Source organism: Echinops telfairi, unplaced genomic scaffold, assembly GCF_000313985.2.
Source record: "Echinops telfairi isolate 266 unplaced genomic scaffold, ASM31398v2 ScPeMD7_3;HRSCAF=10, whole genome shotgun sequence".
NCBI lineage: Eukaryota > Metazoa > Chordata > Mammalia > Afrosoricida > Tenrecidae > Echinops > Echinops telfairi.
The window spans coordinates 15,973,201-15,991,784 of NW_022103899.1; the positions used below are offsets into that span (position 1 = coordinate 15,973,201).

Sequence of the window (18,584 nt, forward strand, 5' to 3'; positions counted from 1 at the left end):
TGCGCTTTACACAATTGATGTGTGTATGGATTGTGATAAGAGTTGTATGAGCCCCTAATAAAATGATTTAAAAAAAAAAAAAAAGAAAAGAAAATACCATGGCTTGGGTCAGGTGCACGGAGGCCTCAAAGTGACATCCTTCCTTTTCAATGCATTCGCGCTGCCTCCTGCAGCAGGGTTCCCCCAGGCAGCACCACCACTTCTCTTCCGTTGTCATCCTGGTGTGGTGTGCATCTTGCCATGATGCTGGAAAGTGTCAAGGCTCCAGGAGAGCTTCCAGACCAAGAACAGATTTCAAAGATGGAATCAGCGGTCTTCTTCCGAATGATTAACCATTGAAAACCTTATATGAATAACTGTGGGACATTCTTCACTCTGGAAACACTAAAATCTTTAGAAATAGACAGAGCCTTGTCATCCCAAATTCCCAAAAACCATTGTTTCAAGTTTGTTCAAAGAAGCAGCCACCGTTTCCTTCCAAACCAGCCTGTCTAGCTCAGAGTGAGAGAGAAACCTTAATCTTGAGGCTTTAAAACAATGTTGTTCTTACTTTTATATTTTATAAGCATATGATCATTTGTATCATGGTTTAAAAAAATAACTGAGCACAAATCAGTTGTTGAATTCCGGGCTTGGGGGTGGGGGGATTTCCAAACCATTATTATTGATCATTGGAAGATAGATTTCAGTGACCTTTAGAATCTCCTTGTGACGTGGTTTGGTGTCTTGGATGTTACAGGAGAGGCCACATTCATGTTCACGTGTTTTCTTTTTATCTTGTCCTTCCCCCATCATCCTGAAGTGGCCGTAGTCCCAGGTGTGTGTACCCAACAGCCCCCTGGAAATAAACTAGTAATGTCAATATAGGTGGTGGTGTGCCCAGATGATCTTTAAAGCATCATTTCTGCTACTAGATTTCAAGAAGGGCGATGCTTGCATTTATATCAACAAGGATCTTGGAAAGGCAGAGGGCAGCTATGTTAGAATGTTCTTATTCCAGGAGTTCATGGTTAAATTTAGTTTTGCCACTCTCTAAGTCTGCAGCACCGTCTGCTGAAGGATAGATGGTTTTGAGAGAGAAAGTCGGTAATATTTGTGTGTTGTGCAGGGACTGAATTTATGATTCTTTGCTTTTTTAGGGTTCTGTACATTGGCCTGGCCTGCAATACAGCTCGCTATATTTATATTTCCTACCTGGAAAATGCCTGGACTGTTCTCCCCATGGAAGTTCTTCAAGGTAGGATTGGAATTATTTTTCAACTGAGCTATGACTGTGGTTTTTGAGATCTGACTCTACAAAGGAAGGACGGGCCTCTTGCTTTATGTGAGTCTGAAGTGGTTGCTAAGGAAGAGGTGATGTCAGTGGGCTGGTTCTTCGGCTACCCTGTTCTGTTTGTTTAGGTAAACAAAGCTGGGTTTGACCTACATCCTTCTGGTTAAACAAAAGGACTCTAGGATAAACTCATGTGACAGTTGTTAGGCATATAGAGTCAAAGGCGTTTTTTACATGTAAACGGATTTATCTTTTAGAGATGTTTTTGTAGGTGACTGATGCTATTGTAAGAGATTGTTCTGATAATTGCTTTATATTTTTCATCATTTTTTTATCGTACTTATAGCTAAACTGTATTAGCAGGGCATTGTTTCCCCATGAATCCTTTTAAATCTTTGCTGAAATAATTTGACCTGAGATCCTCTCTTTGCTTTGTTGATTATTCCCTTTCAAAATGTAATTTTGAAGTGATTTCTAGGAGGCTCCTGCTGTATGGCTTATGAGCACTGGAAACATGGATTACATTCAAAGCTTATTTCAATCCAGACTATATCCTGAACCCCCTGCTAGTGTTTGGTGCTTAGCTTTGCGATTAAAATAAAATTTTAATACAAAATCCCTAGAGTGAAGGTTCTTCTGTGGACAGCCCAGACCCTGACATCATAAATTGTTCTAAAATAGTTTGTGATTATGTATGATTTCATTAGCTTTCTAAATCACCATTATCATTTTCTCTAACACCCAAAATATATAAATGTAGCAGATTCAACGTAATTAATTTCTTGTCATGAATTACAAATGAAGCTATTTATACATCTAAGTAAAACATAAAAATGGAAGCTCATTTATCAAGTCTGTCATGGCAATGGAAAAATGAAACCTTAAATGAAAAATATGTAATTTAAGTTCACATTAAAGTTATAAAATTCAAATATTTACATACCATTAAAGGTGCTTTTTCCAATCTTATTTGAGTCTATGTATAATGAAAGAGGATTTTTTTTTAACAAACAGAAAATAAAATTTGGCTTTAAACTAGCAACAGACCGACAGTTCTAGAGGGATATGGGAGAGGGGGAGGTGGGGGTTAGGGGGGAGCCAACAAACCCAGGCACAAGGGAACAACAAGTAATCTAAAATCGGTGGTGAGGAGGGCGTAGGATGCCTGGTGGGGCTTGATGAAGTACAATGCAGCCAAGAGGAAATAATGAAAGCCAAATGAAGGCTGAACATGATAGTGGGACAAGAAGAAAGTAAAAGAAAATAGAGGTAAGGACTAGGAGGCAAAGGACATTTATAGAGATATAAATACAGGCACGTTTTAATATATTTATGTATATATAATATAGCGTTATGTATTTATATTTAACAATAGGGACATAGGGACATAATAAGGTAGCAGACATACATTGGGCCGCTCCTCAAGTACTCCCTCAATGCAAGAACACTTTGTTCTAATAACCTGACATTCTGTGATGCTCACCTTCCCAACACGATCGCTGAAGACAAAATGGGTACAAAAGCAAGTGTAGTGAAGAAAGCTTATGGTGCCCGGCTATCAAAAAATAATACAGTGTCTGGGGTCTTAAAGGCTTGAAGATAAACAAGCGGCCATCTAGCTGAGAAGCAAGAAAGCCCACATGGAGAAAGCACACCAGCCTGTGTGATCATGAGGTGTTGATGGGATCAGGTCTCAGGCATCAAAGACCCAGACGAAAAAGCATATCAGTGTGAATGAGTAGGGTGGAGTAGAGACCCAAAGCCCATCTGTAGACAATTGACCAAGGCTCACAAGGAAAAGATGAGCCAGTCAGGGTGCAGTATAGCACTGACGAAACATACAACTTTCCTCTAGTTCTTTAATGCTCCCCCAACCCCACTAGCATGACTCCAATTCTCCCTTACAAAGCCAGCTAGACCAGAGCATGTACACAGGTACAGATAAGAGATTGAAAGACAGGGAATCCAGGACAGATAAACCCCTCAGGACCAATAATGAGAGTAGTGATACCAGGAGGGTAGGGAAAAGGGTGGGGTGGGGTGGGGAAGAAAGGGGGAACAGATCACAATGATTAACATATAACCCCCTCCCAGGGGGATGGACTACAGAAAAGTGGGTGAAGGGAGACATTGGTCAGTGTAAGACAGGAAAAAAATAATAATTTAGAAATTATCAAGGGTTTGTGAGGGCGGGGCCAAAATGAGGAGCTGATACCAAGGGCTCAAGTTTTGAAAGAAAATGTTTTGAAAATGATGATGGCAGCATATGTACAAATGTGCTTGACACACTGGATGAATGGATGGATTGTGATGAGAGCTGTAAGAGCCCCCCGTAAAATGATTTTTTAAAAAATAAGTTATTGTTTAGAATAATTGGAGCTCCTTGGAGTCTTGAGGTGGAGAATTCATCTCAGCATTGCGTCCTTTTAAAAGGCCAAGCACTAACTGTGGTGCATCTGAATTATGGCGTTTGTGAAGAACGTTGGATATGCCGTGGTGTACCGTGGGTGAGGCACTGGGTTACTGACTACAAAGTCAGCAGTTCAAACCCATTAGCTACTCTGTGGGAGAAAAGTGAGTTTTGTCTGGCTCTGTAAAGAATTAGAGAGCCCAGAATCCCGTCACTAGGAGTTGGAACCAACTTAATGGCAGTGAGACATGAACTACCATAAAAATAAACAAATCTGTCTCGGAAGCAGTACAGCCAGAATATTCCTCAGAAACATGGGTGGCAAGCTTCACCCAAATGTATTTTGGACATGTTATCAGGAGGGAACAAGGCTAGAGAAGGACGCCATGCTTGGTAATGCAGAGAGTCAGCGAATAGGAGGAAGACCTTCAACAATTGGTTTGGCAAAGTGGTTACAACAATGAGCTCAAACATAGCAAGGCCTGTGAAGACGGTGCAGGGCTGGGCAGGGTTATCCTCTGTCATCGATGGGGCCTCCTTGATCTGGAATTAAGGTGAGGTGAGCCAATAACACAGTAACAAATGCAAACCCCAGCAAAGAATAGACGATAACAAAGTATATACAGCATAGTGCTTATAAAGGTCCCGCTTTTAGCTCCTCTTCTATGAGGCCAGTCCTTGCGGCTGCTATCGGTACACAGCTTGTCTGTGGACCGATGCTATGCAAAGGTTCTGGATGATTATATTATAAAGACACATACATGTATCTTTTCCTCCCTTTCTCCTTTTAACTGATTATGAATTAGATGCGAAAGGGTAGTTCACATAAGTGAGTCAAAAACGGAAGCATCCACAATGGTTGTGGAGCAAAAGAAGAATTTAACATAATAGGAGGGAAAAAAGATGCTGTAATTTGAAAATGTTTTTTCCTATTAACCTATCAAAGATATATTGGTGCTGAGACACACCACACACACACACACACACACACGCCTGAAAGTTTCCAATCCAAATGTGTAAATACCTAGTTACTCTGTTATGTGGCAGGAGCCCTGGCGGCATCGTGGGCTACGCGGCATTGGCCAGCCAACCACAGGGTCAGCAGTGAAAATGCACCAGCTGCCGCTCCATGGGAGAAAGGTGTGGCTTTTCTAGGCTCATAAACTGTCTTAGAAACATGCAGGGCCAGTTCTATGCTGTCCTATAGGGTTGCTATGAGTCAGATTTGACTCAATGGCAACGAGTTAGGTTTTCTTAGGTTGTGTCATGTTTTATATGGAACATATATATTCATATATGTTATGGTTTATAAGGAAACATATCACATTATACCTGTGTCTGGTATAGAAAAATACACAGAGAACAGAGAACAAGGTGCATGTAAGGATTCGATAGCTTTGTGAGACAGGGAGTATGAAAGTATCATTGAGAAATCCCCTAAGGAAATCATGTATGAACTGAATTTTGAAGGGCGAATAGGAATCCACCAATGAAAACTGGTTCAGCAATGGCTGAAGTAAACCAGGGCCGTGTGTGTGTGGCCAGTCGGAAACACACACCTTGCCTCCCTCAAAGAGGATGGCTAATAACATGGTAGCTTTGCATATGTGTTGTTCTCCAGAGCCCTGGTCTCCAAAAGTCCCAGAACAGTCTTTCCTCCTGAAATTCCAGGAGCCTGTTGTGGAAGACTGGGTCATTGACAGGGCCTTGGAGAGCAACACATGGCATGGTGCTACTGGCCGCCCTCTTTGATTGAGGTACAGCTGTTGAATCAAAATATCACTGGCAACAGATGTGGTTGCTGTGCAATGGATACACAACCCTTCTTTAAAATAGCAATTGCTAAACTGTTTTGGACTGGTTTGAAGCCCTGCCCTAAAGAGAGCAGGCCTAGGATAGAAAAGCCAGATGCCAAAGCATAGCGGTGGAAAGGAGAATGTCATCTCCAGGGAAAGGGAACAGTGCCCTGGAGCCATGGTTTGGTGGATTATCACCCTCCACCGTCGATCAGGCCATCTTTTATTTGTGTGCACCCAGGGTGTCTTAGGGAGCCAGTTATGTTCTGAATCTAAAGGATGATTCTCTTTTCTGTGGTGGTGTCTACTCGTATGTGCCGTTTCTATTTTCTGCTTGTGCCAGGAGAGATCTAGTTGCTGAAGTAAAACAAGTAAAAAGGGGTTCTGCGACTACATACCCTCCTGGTCTGACAGAGGGATCTGTGTGACCAGTTTCCACAGAGCTCTGTGTGTTTAAGACGGCGGAAGTGAATGCTGACTATTTTGGCTGTGCGACAGAGACACAACCCCGTGCTTTTGCTGATTCGCGCCCACCCCATGGAAAGGAGTGGATCACGAGTGTAGAATAAATCCTGTGTCACCTGCATTCTTCACGCTTACAAAGACTTGTGCAATTTTTTTTAAAGCCCTTGTACTTATGGTGGCCTTATTTGCTATGCAGAAAATCCGTACACGATGATCAGCAAACACTGCATACTTTTATTACAGAACAAGTCCACTGTCACGATACAATTTTCGGACTCCCCCCTCATCGTGTCAGGGTAGTCCTGTGTGCAGGGTTGCTGTCTGAAAAGCAGAGCGCCCTGCTTTCTTGAGAGATGCCTCTCTGTGAACCCGAACCTCCGATCTTTCCCCAGCAGCTGAGCACAGCAACTGTTTGCACATCTAAGAGTTCCACTGGGATGATAAGATGTCCCTTAACTCTTGGGTTGGCATTATTAACTGTGATAATTACCGATGGCATAGTCTTGGTCACTGAATGGCGGGAAGAGGGAGATGTCGCTCGTCACTGATAATTTTAATCTTGAACAATCAGCACTTCCACTCTTTGCTGGAATTAGTGTCACAGAAGAGTCTTCTTAAAAAGGTGAGAAGGATCATCTTTGGGTTCTCTTACTCTTGTTTTATCCTTCAAACACCACGAGAACTAGTGCTACCTAGTGGGTACTGAAGGGAAGGAAACAGAGGATGTGCTGTATTCCGGATCTTCTTCCCCCTTTGGGTTAGCTATAACTCCTAGTTAAGAAGAAGTCTATCCTTTCACAGCTGTCTTGTCAGCCTCTTTGGGAATAGTTAGATGGGGCGGAAATGCAGACTTTGTCCTCTCTAGACCCCTAAGAAGGAGGCTGTGCGGATGAGTAAAAAATATTGCTGGTGGGGTTCTCGTTCATACAAGCACAGGTTTATTAGTATTTATGTTTATACACGTCTCTGAGACCACCGGATGACCTCAGGCACATTACAGTCTTATACACAAGTTTTAATCTTATTACGGTGCCTTTAAAAATGGATATTTTCCCCCCTCTTTAAACATTTATTTTTTATATATTTTGTTGTTAATTTTAATAAATCATTTTATTGGGGGCTCTTACAGCTCTTATAACAATTCATACATCCATTGTGTTAAGCACATCTGTACATATGTTGCCATCATCCTTTCAAAGCATTTTCTTTCTACTGGAGCCCTTGGTATCAGCTCCTCTTAAAGAGAATACTTTAGGGCTATGAAAGGAAATTATTTGTGTGTGTGTGTGTGTGTGTGTGTAAGAAAGAGCTTTATAACAAGAGCAATTGAATATTGAGAAAACATCCCAGGCCAGTTCAGATCAAGTCCATAAGTCCAATATTAGCCCATATGTCCGATACCAATCTATAAAGTTCTCTTCAGACTCATGCAACACAAACAATGATGCCAAATGCTGGTAGATCACAGGCCAGTGGGTGGAAAGTCTTGTGGATCCAGTGGTGTAAGCATCTCAGCGCTGGCAGGGGTCTCCATGTGGCTCCATCAGTTCCAGGGCTCTAGTGTAGCTCCATGTGTCTTCTTTATAGGAATGTCTCAAAGGGAGTATGTCGAAAGGAAATGATTTTGAGGTTAGAGTTAATGTCATATTTTAAAAATAATTCATGTGGATATCTTCCCAAATTATTGACACTATGCAACTGTAAAAGAGCAGTTTTAAGATGATCAAATATTTGAAGGAAGGTTGAGAAGGCCTCAAAGATGAATTAAGGAAGGGAAGACTGTAAACCTCGAGATATAAAGAAACGGTGGCTGAAGTCCAGAAATCGATGCAAGAGGCCCATAGATTTACTATTGACATGATCGCTAAGGAAGCTGGGATCTCACATGGTTCAACATTTTCAATTTTAAGTGAACATATTGGCCTCAGCAAGCTTTCAATACAGTGAGTGCCAAAAGTATTGTGTGAAGAGTAGCTAGCTCAAGGAGCCAATCTCTGTATCCGTCTTCTAGGCAGGGTTAAAGCTAGCGACGACAATTTCATGGAGTGCATCTTCATGAATGTATCAATGTGCCATAGAAAGGTCCAATCAAAAGCGTGCCTTCAGAGGGCTCTGCTGGGCCAGTTACATTCAAGGCAGAGAGGTCAGCTCAGAAGGTGATGGACACTGCAGATTTTCTCCAAGGACACAGGATGATCATAGAGACTTATTTTGAAGAAGTTTTAAGAAAATTAACAACTGCCCCGTTGGGCATGGGGTGGCTATGGGTCAGAATGGATCTGATGACACCCAACAAGAACAAGAACAAGGACAACAATAACAAAAACAACAACTGGTGAGGAAAAGGCCAGAAAGTTGCACCAAGGATTTGTTTTTCCCACCACACCAACACATTTGCTCATTCTTTGAAGCTGGGTCAGTCTGTGAGAATGTCACTGAAAAGCCTTATCTCATTCACCCTACAGCCTTGATCTTGCCCCTTCAGACGTTTTGGGTTCTCTAAACTCGAACATTTAAAAGGTACACAATTTGAGCCCCTAGAGCAGCGGCTCTCAACCTGGGGGTCACGACCCCTTGGGGGGTGTCAAACGACCCTTTTACGGGGGTCGCCTAAGACCATATTTCCGATGGTCTTAGGAACAAGACACCGCCCCTCTATCCGTCTCCAGGCGGATCTGCCCACGTGCAGATCCGCCCACCTATGGGGTCACCACAACATGAGGACTGTATTAAAGGGGCGCGGCATTAGGAAGGCGGAGAACCACTGCCCCTAGAGGCTGCCAAAACCTATTTGGACTTGGTGTAAATCAAAGAGCACCCAGTACTTCAGGGAAGGGTTCGAGAATTAGAAACACCACCTTCAGAATTACATAGGCGTGGAATGAAGATATGTTGAGAAACAATCACTTCACATTTGATCCATTTGTTTTACGAGGGTTTCTATGATTTTGAAGCAATACTTTTGGACTTGCCCTTTATGTTTGAGATCAAAATAAGACCACTGGATGCTGTTGGGTATTGTGAAGCTGTGTGCTTCTTGTCATCTTTCTTGGCTTACAGTCAGTAGCTATTATCCTCTTACAGGCCTATGATTTCAGCAGTCCAGCTGCAGTTGCCAGAAAATATGGGATTCTTTAGCGGGAAACTGGTACCATGTAAAAATAGTATGAGACATACTTTCTGCACAGAAATAACTTCTACTGTGCTCTGTGTGCATTCCTAAAACATTCCTGGGTGGGGCAGGTGGATAATGGCGTTGGTTTTTCATGATATTGTTTTTGAAATCCATAGGAATTTCTCTCTTGACTTTGGTATAAGAAGTATTTAAACATTTATAGTTGTGATAAGGAATAGAAGCATTTGTTAAACACTGAACCCAGATGCATTATGGTCCTTTTTCACCTGGGGTTGAGCCTAACCAGAGGTGCCTTGGAGACCAAGCTTGGCTAACTGCATCCAACAGGTCACAATCTAGAAAGCCTATGAGGAGTTTTACTCTGCAAACCCAGTACCTTCCACTCAACAACAATAAGGAAACTGCCTGAGTTTGGGTTGTGAATCCTTGTCAGGCTCTGCTATGACCCCGGTCAAGGTGATGCTCGCTCTGACCACAGGTGTCAGGAATAGCATTGGGTGGGTGGTACAAGTGATTGGCCCTCAGCGAGGACTCTGAATTTGTTGACTGGAATCCACTGAGCAGGCTCCATGGAAGAGGACGAGTGATCTGCTGCTGTAAGGACGATTGGCCAAGAGATCCCCATGGAGCAGTTCTACCCTGGGACACGTGGGCTTGTCAAGAGTCAGAATCAAGTCGGTAACAACTGTGGGTTTTGTCTTAAAGGATGGAGGGTAAGGCCGACCTGGGCACTGCTATCACGGAAGAGACCTTTGTGAAGTACTTGCATGAATGGCTCACACGTCGAGGGTTGAAAACGAGGTCTTTGTCAGTTCCTTCTCTGCACGATGCTCTGCTAGGAGGATAGAGAGAGGCAAAGGTTTTGATTAAAGATGGATTTTTAATGTCCCCAATGGGAGGGCTTGAGTTGACATTTATGAAATTTTACTCTATTTCTTACGTTCAGGAGAGCACAAACCAGGTTTCTCCCAAGCTCTGAAAGAGCAAGGAGAAATTAAAAGAGGATTACTATGTATGTAACCTTATCAGACAGTTGAAATTCTAGATTCTAATTGAAATTCCAATTTGTTATCATCCATATTGAAGGTTTTCTGATTCCACTAGTCCGAGTCTAATTTAACCCTTAAAACCCAGGTTGCATGCTATACAAATACAAAATATAGACAAATACTCTAAATTCAGCATCTCATTTGAGAAATTGGCATACTAAATAAAACCATTGCTATTACTGTTAAAACTAATTTTTACTTAAAAGAGTCATAAATTATAAGATAGCAATTTTATTCTTACTCCATGCTTTAAAACAGAAATTATTTTACCCATTTAGAATTCGTTTGAGAAACATCTACTCCAGCCATCAAAGAGCCCTAGTGGCATAGTGATTATATGCTTGGCAGCTACCAGAGGTCATCAGTTTGACCCCACCAGGCACTCTCAGGAGAGACATGTAGCAGTCTGCTTCTGTAATTACGGACAGTCTTGGAAACCCCATTCTTTTCCCAGTTCTACTCTATCCTGTAGGGTTGCTATTAATTGGAATTAACTGAATAGTGGGTATTTTTTTTCACTTCAAGAATCTTTTTCTTCCAACTGCATACCACATTTATCTCACCGTTTTCTCAAATTTCCTCTAACTTATGGCCTATGTAACATAGCTTAGCACTTTATTGTTCTCTCTTAACCGCAAACACTAGGCTTTGTACATTTTGAATTCATGCATGTAGAAAGTTTTATTATAAAAGCTTGTTGTTTGATTGATTCTACAGCCCTGTTTCATATACTATGGTTACATGCTGTTATATGATTATTATGTAAAACTCTATTTAAAAAATACAGGAAATCCTATTTCAGAACCTTATAAATACCTGGAGAGAAATTGAAAACTACTAAGTTCTCTGATAATTGGAATTTCCAATTCCAGCAGAGACTGGCTTCCTATTCATCTGCTCTGATTCCATTTTTTCCTGGACATACAGCTAGGTTGTATTTCCTGGCCTCCTTGGTAACATAGAGTGCTCATATGACAAATTCTGGCTGGTCATATTGGGGCATAAACTACGTGTGCACTTCGAACCTTCATCCATAAAGTCCCCATGTGCTGTCACCTCCTACCGTCTCTGCTAGATGGATGTTGATATTAAGGACAGCTACTGAGGCCTTGTTGAAGACGGCAGACTCTCTGCAGCCTTGATCTTTGAATGACTATGTGGAACCTCCTGTCCCTGCCCAGTTGACATTTATATGAACAGGAAAAGATATCTAACATGTAAAGCCAGTAAGATTGCAATATTTATCTCTAACCATAATGAATACAGGCTCTACTTATTGCCTGCCCAATAGAGGCCTTTTTATTTCAAAGTATTTAAATCATTTTACTGGGGGCTCATACAACTCTTATTACAATCCATACATACATCCTTTGTGTCAAGAACATTTTTACATTTGTTGCCAGCATCATTTTCAAAACATTTTCTTTCCACCCAAGCCCTTGGTAACAGCTTCTCATTTCTTTCTTTCTTTCTTTCTTTTTAAAATTAGGGGCTCATATGACTCTCATCACAATCCATACATACATCAATTGTGTAAAGCACATTCGCACATTCATCCTCAAAACATCCGCTCTCCACCTAAGCCCCTGGCATTAGGTCCTCATTTTTCCCCTCCCTCCCCGCTCCCCTCTCCCTCATGAGCCCCTCATAATTCATAAATTACTATTTTGTCACATCTTGCCCCGTCCAATGTCTTCCCTCACCCCCTCCTCCGCTGTCTGTCCCCCAGGGAGGAGGTCACATACAGACCCTTGTAATCGGTTCCCTCCTTCCAACCCACTCTCCCTCTACCCTCCCAGTATTGCCACTCACACCACTGGTCCTGAAGGGATCATCTGCCCTGGATTCCCTGTGTTTCCAGTTCCTATCTGTACTAGTGTACATCCTCTGGTCTAGCCAGACTTGCAAGGTAGAATTCAGATCATGATGGGGGGTGGGGGTGGGGGAGAAAGCATTTAGGAACTAGAGGAAAGTTGTGTTTTTCATCGTTGCACCCTGTCTGGCTTGTCTCCTCCCCGATACCCCTCTGCAAGGGGATCTCCAGTGGCCTACAAATGGGCTTTGGGTCTCCACTGAGGACTTTTTTAAAGGAAGTTTCTTACCCAGTTTTACTAGTGTGTTAGTAGGGGTAGAGAAACAAATCCAGGGAAACTCTCATAAGTGTATAAGAAAGATCTTTATATATAAGAGCAATTGAATATTGAGCAAACATCCCAGCCCAGTCTAGATCAAGTCCATAAGTCCAATATTAGCCCATATGTCAGATACCAATCTATAAATTCCTCTTCAGACCCATGCAACACAAGCAATGATGCGAATGCAGGAAGATCACAGGCCAGTGGGTAGAAAGTCCTGTGCATCTAGTGGCAGTGGAAGTGGCAGGGGTCTCCACGTGGCTCTAGGGTACCTCCATGTGTCTTCTCAACAGGAATGTCTCACAGGGAGTAAGCCTGTGTCCCACCTCCAGTGAGCTATTTATCTTCTTAGCGCCTCCAAATGAGGTCATGAAGCTGCAGCCTGATTGACAGGCTAAACTCCACCCCTTCACTCTTAAATCACAAATTGACAACAGATTATGTAACTACCACAATTTGATTAGCCTTGCAGAGGCCCTCTTTTTATTCCAGTATTTGAAAACTACACTGAATTCACTGACATCTGTGCTTTGGTCTATGTATGAAACAGTTTTACCATAACTGATCCAGGTACTGGTACCAATGGGATAGATAGGCTTTGTTCATTAGGACGAATCAGTGGCAGAAGACAGCCAAACCCAAACCCAAACATTTTAGTTCTTTGGTATTTTGTCAGTGCTCTCCCCTCCCAGTCATTATGATTGGCTTCCTTAAGTCACACAGCATTTTATAGAGAGTAGCTGTTAGCTTGGGAAAGAAAATTTCCTTTTGCTTGCTCATACATGTCATTTATTATTGTAGAGCATTCTTACGGGCTAATACTAAACAATTTCAAAATACATGTTGCAGAGTCAGATACCAGTGTTGAATATTATAGGGTAAAGAGTGACCTGGGACACATAAGACACTTGGTAAATACTGTATGGCATGTCAGCCCTGTAGGAGGCAAGGGAAGAATGTAGTGAAAATACCTATTTTCTATCGTATTAGCTGTTTAGTTTAATGATTGAGTTGGTAGGTTGTTGGCTAAATTTGATACTAACAAAACCTTTCAAAGTAGATGTTTGAATGTATTATAGAATGCTTTCATAGTTGTTATGGATATAAGTTATACTGTAGTACACCAACACTCCAGCTCTGAACTTAGACTTCCTGGGTTGTCAAAGATGCTACCCTACCCTGATGCTTGTGTTACCTTTGGTTGAGGCACTTGAATCTCTCGTACCTATTAAGAAAAATAGTGCTAGCACCTTGGAGGAGTCAATGAGATATCATCTATGCAAAACACTTATCATGATTCCTGGTGGAGTAAGCTGATGTAATAGTATTACAATTGCATTGTATTACATGTTAAGCATCTTTTGTTTTGATGATTCTAAGTATATGATGTGAGTCTAGTACAAGAGGGCTTTAAAAAGTTCATGGGAGCATGCAATGAAAAGATAATGAAAATTTTCCACAGACTTTTTGAAGCCCCCTCATACCTTTCCAAACAGTTAAGGTCTTGACTGTAAGTACTGGACACATATCTTTGTTTGTGTTAAACCTTGAAACTAATCATGAGGAGCCCCAGTATTGGTAAGGAAGGACTGGGGAGCTGATTTTCTGTTTTGGATTCATTCTTTGTCAATGGATTTATTAAGCATCTATTTATAAGGTGAAGGTTTAGCAGTAGTTATGTAACAAGTAGCTAGTGCACAGGCGTCTGGCCTTCTTGTTACTGTTATCAGTTGGGGTGGGAGAGGTGAGGAGGATGGTAACATCTTTTTGGTTCTGTTTGGTCCACCAACTTCATTCCCTCACACTGTTGTTGTTGTCTGCATAGGACAGAGTTGAACTGCCCCTTCGCACCTTGTAGACACAGTCGCAAACTGGGCAGGTTACCAGGTCTTTTCCCCCTGGAGTGGTTGGTGGGCTCTAGCAACAGACCTACTGGTTAGCTGCTAAGTGCTGAACCTTCGTGCCACGAGGCCAGCCTTCTTTCATAGTCAAGGATTTAAAATTTTTTGGCAGCGTTAGTGCCAACACATTGACCCCAGCCACTGCATAAGTCCCATCTCTATTTACCTCCTCACATAAGAACTATCTACTACTTTTTTAGGTTGTTTAAACAAGAGAAAAAGACTGTATGGGAGCGCTTTCTCTCCCCAGCTTTTGATGTCTTTCGCCTTGTAAAATTCACAGGAAAGTTGTTTCAGGTAGTAAGTTTTTCTCTCTCTCTCTCTCTTTTTCCTTTCTTGTCTTAAAAACATGGGAAATGGTTATTAGATTTCTAAGTTGTTTTTATTAATTGGTCATAAAATAAGTTTATTAGTAGTAAATTCATAATAAAATAGTTTATTAGAATTTAGAATATTAAGAAGGTTACCAGAAAGTTGTACATTTAAGTTAAGAACAAGAACCACAACTGTCTTTTGTATACAAAGACGACGATGCTAACAAGCCTGTCCCGGCTAGTGAATTGTTTAGTTTTGCTAGTTGTTTTTCCAGGAGTGGGATTTATTTAATTCTTCCACTTGCATCATAAACATGTATATGTCACTTTTCATTGCGAATTAGGTGAAGGTTAACCGAGCAGATCACAAATTTTATACTCAACAACTTATCAAACTTCCCAGTGACTTGCCCTTTGCCATCATGTTTTGCCCATGTTCCTCTTGTTGAGTGCTGGCTTCCCCTTCACCCGAGGTAACATCCGTCTAGTCGCTAGCTGATGGCTTTCCCATCTCTCCCTTCCCCCTCCACCCTGGGAACCACCAGTCTGTTTCTTTTAGTGTGAAACCTCTTCTTGATTTTTTTATAACAATGGTCTTATAAGATATTTGTCTTTTTGTAATTAATTTCATGCAGCATAAACGTCCTCCAAGGTCATACACATGAGACAGTTCACAGATTCATCATTATTCTTTAATGGTTGTACACTTTTGCTGCCTTGTCAGCAATGTGTGAGGGTTCCAATCTCCGAATCCTCTCCAATATCGAGGTTATCATACTGCAAGGAAGCCCAAGACACATGAAGAAGCCAGGTGTGACCCCATGCATGGATCATGACTTCTTTCCAGGGTGGTAAAGTGAGCCCTGGATGAGTTCTGAGTGTGGATCCTTGTCATTCTTCTGAGTGATCCTTTCCCTGGGCTGTCAGGTCACTGTGAGCCAGAACTGTCTGATGACATTGCGTGAGTTCCGTACCTTTGGAAAGCTCCTCACGTGCAGGAGGTGAAATTCCTGCCGCCGGGCTGAAGAGGGAAGGCTTCACAGAGGAAGTTCGATTTTCTGACCACTGAAGCATTTGAGAGGACTGTACCCATGTGAGGAGTCCTGTTGGCATCGTGGCAGCATGTTGGGCTACCAACGTGGGTTAATAACATGTTGGGTTGGCAACTTGTTAACTGCAGGGTCAGTGGGTCAAAACCACCAGCAGCTCCACAGGAGGACAAGTCTACCCTCATAACGAGGTACACTTTGATAAACCCACAGAGCAGTTCTACCCTGCGCCATAGCGTCTCTACGAGTCAGAATCGGCTCGATGGCAGGGAGTTTGATTTGCGTTTGGTGCCTATGTGCTTATTTTTTGGTGGTTTTTTTTGCTTTTCATGGCTCTCCTTTGTTTTACTTGTCTCGTGTCATCTTGCTGACTGTAGACCCACTAGCTCTCAGATCTTCTGTCTACTCTGGATGGTCGGGCACTGATTTCTGCAGGTCGTGCTTCTTTGGATCAGGCCTACTGGCTTCTGCTTGATTCAGCCAGTGCAGTGGTTCTCGACTGACCAGAAGAGCTTCTACACTCCCCATGTTGCACAATTACATCACACTTTGAAGTTGGACTTTGGCATTCATACTTTTTAAAGCTTTGCAGTGTGTGAAACGGTTTTCTCTCTACTACTCTGCTCTGCAAAGTCCAGCGGCCTTGGTCTCCCTAGACATTCAGCTCGCTTCCCGTCCTTCCCGGTGGCCAGACCTCTCCCGAGTTTAAGTGGGACTTCTCCCTGGGGAAGGTGGGCCCTCTCTGTGGAGTTCCCTAGGACACTTCTTTGTTTCCAGCCTCAGCAAGCACTGTCTTTGTTGCTTAATGTCCAGTGTCGGGAGAGCTAATTCATATATTTTGATATTTTAGTTTTTAGTTATTTCAGGAAGGTGGGTAAGTTCAGCTCTGATTATTCCATTTTGATAAGAAGCAGACTCATGTCACATTCAAATCTTAAATGAATGTAGATCTCTTAGCTTATTCTTTCAAGACAGATTGAGTTCCTGATAATGTCATCTCTAAATGACACTATTTTTTAGGACACAAGCCCAGGATTTAATCAAAGCAGAACCAGATGATTTCTGGATCTCATCTAGCTATAAAAGCTGTTGCAACAACAGCATTTTATTATATTTAAAGTACTACCTCAATCATATGTTTTAATTCTGTGGCCAGTGGTCAGTTGCTGTGTAATAAAATAATGGCCTTTTTTCTTCACGTTTTCTCCATCCTCTCTCCCCCACTTCCTGCAGGTGGCTAAGAGATAATTAAATTGGTAATGATAGCATTGTTTATTGTCACTTCACTCTTGGAAATAAATATTATATTAAAAGAGCTAAAATTATCGTATCTTTTGAATTATTGGCCCCACTTGGAGAATTCCAACCAATACAAACAACACAGGTCTTCAAATCGACCCAGTGGGTGAAAATGCAAATTCTTATCAATGAGTTGAACTGGCTTGAAGACATGAAATAATCTAAGTTTTGAAAGAATCTTTTATCTCTAAAAAATGCTCATGATGGTGTTAATGGGAGAGAAAAAAATCTTAATGTTAAAAAATAGGTGTCTAGGTAGAGGAAAAGCCTTAGTTGGTAAATTGAGTGGTAGAGTAAGTGGATAGATGAACCAATCTATGTTAACTCGATCCATGTTGGTTAAGGCACATTGGTTAGGTGTTGGGCTGCTAACCAAGGTTGGTGATTGGACCCCCCTCCCCCAGCTGTTCCGTGGGAGGAAGATATGGCAGCCTGCTTGCACACAAACTGCAGCCTGGGAAGCCCTGTGGGGCCATTTTACCCTGCCCTCCAGAGTGGCTTTGGGTTGGACTGGGTTTGATGGACATGGGTGGTGGGTACACTACCTGCTCTCAAGTCAATACTGACTCATAGCAACCCTGCAAGTCAGTGTAGACTGTATAGCAACCCTATAGTCCGAGAGTGTAACTGTTTACAGGGGTACAACGTCGCATCTTCTTACCACAGGGTAGCTGGTGGTTTGGAAATGCTTACCTTGTGGTTAGCAGCCCAACATGTAGTTGTAAGTAAACAATGAAATTCCAAAAGGAGGGACTGAAGAGTGCTGACCAGACAAACCTGCTCTCTCCCCATCCAGGAGTGACCCACGCGGCCATCTGGGCGGCTTGCATTTCTTACCTGAGTGCAGCAGTGCCCCCTGAGCTGAGGACATCTGCCCAGGGCATCCTGCAGGGCCTGCACCTGGGTTTGGGGCGAGGCTGTGGTGCCATGATCGGAGGCGTGTTAGTCAATTATTTTGGTAAGAATGGCTTTTTCTATTTTTCCATTTTCCTTTGATCGACATTTGTGATATTTCAGTAACACTGACATTATCCCTGGACATTGCCTAAAACAGAACCCCAGTCTTCTTCATAATCTCTTTCTGGATTGCATGTTGGTCATATGGTCAGGGAGTGTGCTTATTAGGTTGAAGGTTGAGTAGAGCCAGCCTGTAACCGGGCATGCTCCTCTGGCAAGCTGCTCAGTTGGTCCCAGTGCTTTGGGTTTGAACTCAGGTGGCTTAGTCAGCTGATAGTAATTTTAGGGAAAAGAAAAATCCCTCATTGTTGTTTTATCAGGAGACTGTGAACCACAAACATATCCAAGGATATGAGGGGGCATCCCCCCAAAAAAGCTGGATTCCCCCGCCCCCCCCCCCCTATGTATTTAATTTTGTTTACAAAGCGACCTTATCACCTTCAAAGTACTCTGCATTACACTTAATACATTAGTCAAATCTGCAATTCCATTGTTGGAAATAGTTTTCAAACTCATCTGTTTGGATGGCTGACAGCACCTTCCTCATTTTTTTTATCACCTCGTCTACGTCATCAAATATCTGTCCTTTCATGGCCCTCTTCATTCGCAGACACAAAAAGAAGTCACATGGAGTGAGGTCAGGTGAGTACAGTGTGTGGGGCAAGAGAGGCATGCTGTTTTTTGCCCCAAACTGCCACACTGAGATGTCTGCATGAGCAGGTGCATTGTCATGGTGGCAAAACCAGTCCCTCATCTGCCACAAATCAGGCCTTTTTGGTCACACACTGTTACGCAATCTT

The 18,584-nt window shown here is 42.3% G+C and overlaps 1 protein-coding gene across 2 annotated transcripts in view; it reads left to right on the forward strand.

The window, feature by feature from the left end:
* The window catches only part of MFSD6 (major facilitator superfamily domain containing 6), a 68,289-nt gene that overhangs the window by 41,067 nt on the left and 8,638 nt on the right, over positions 1-18,584 (forward strand). For both annotated transcript variants that reach the window (XM_004701495.2, XM_045295930.1), the window contains exons 3-4: positions 1,140-1,237; positions 17,624-17,785. In XM_004701495.2, the coding sequence (XP_004701552.1) occupies positions 1,140-1,237; positions 17,624-17,785 (260 nt within the window). The remainder of the gene's footprint in view (positions 1-1,139; positions 1,238-17,623; positions 17,786-18,584) is intronic.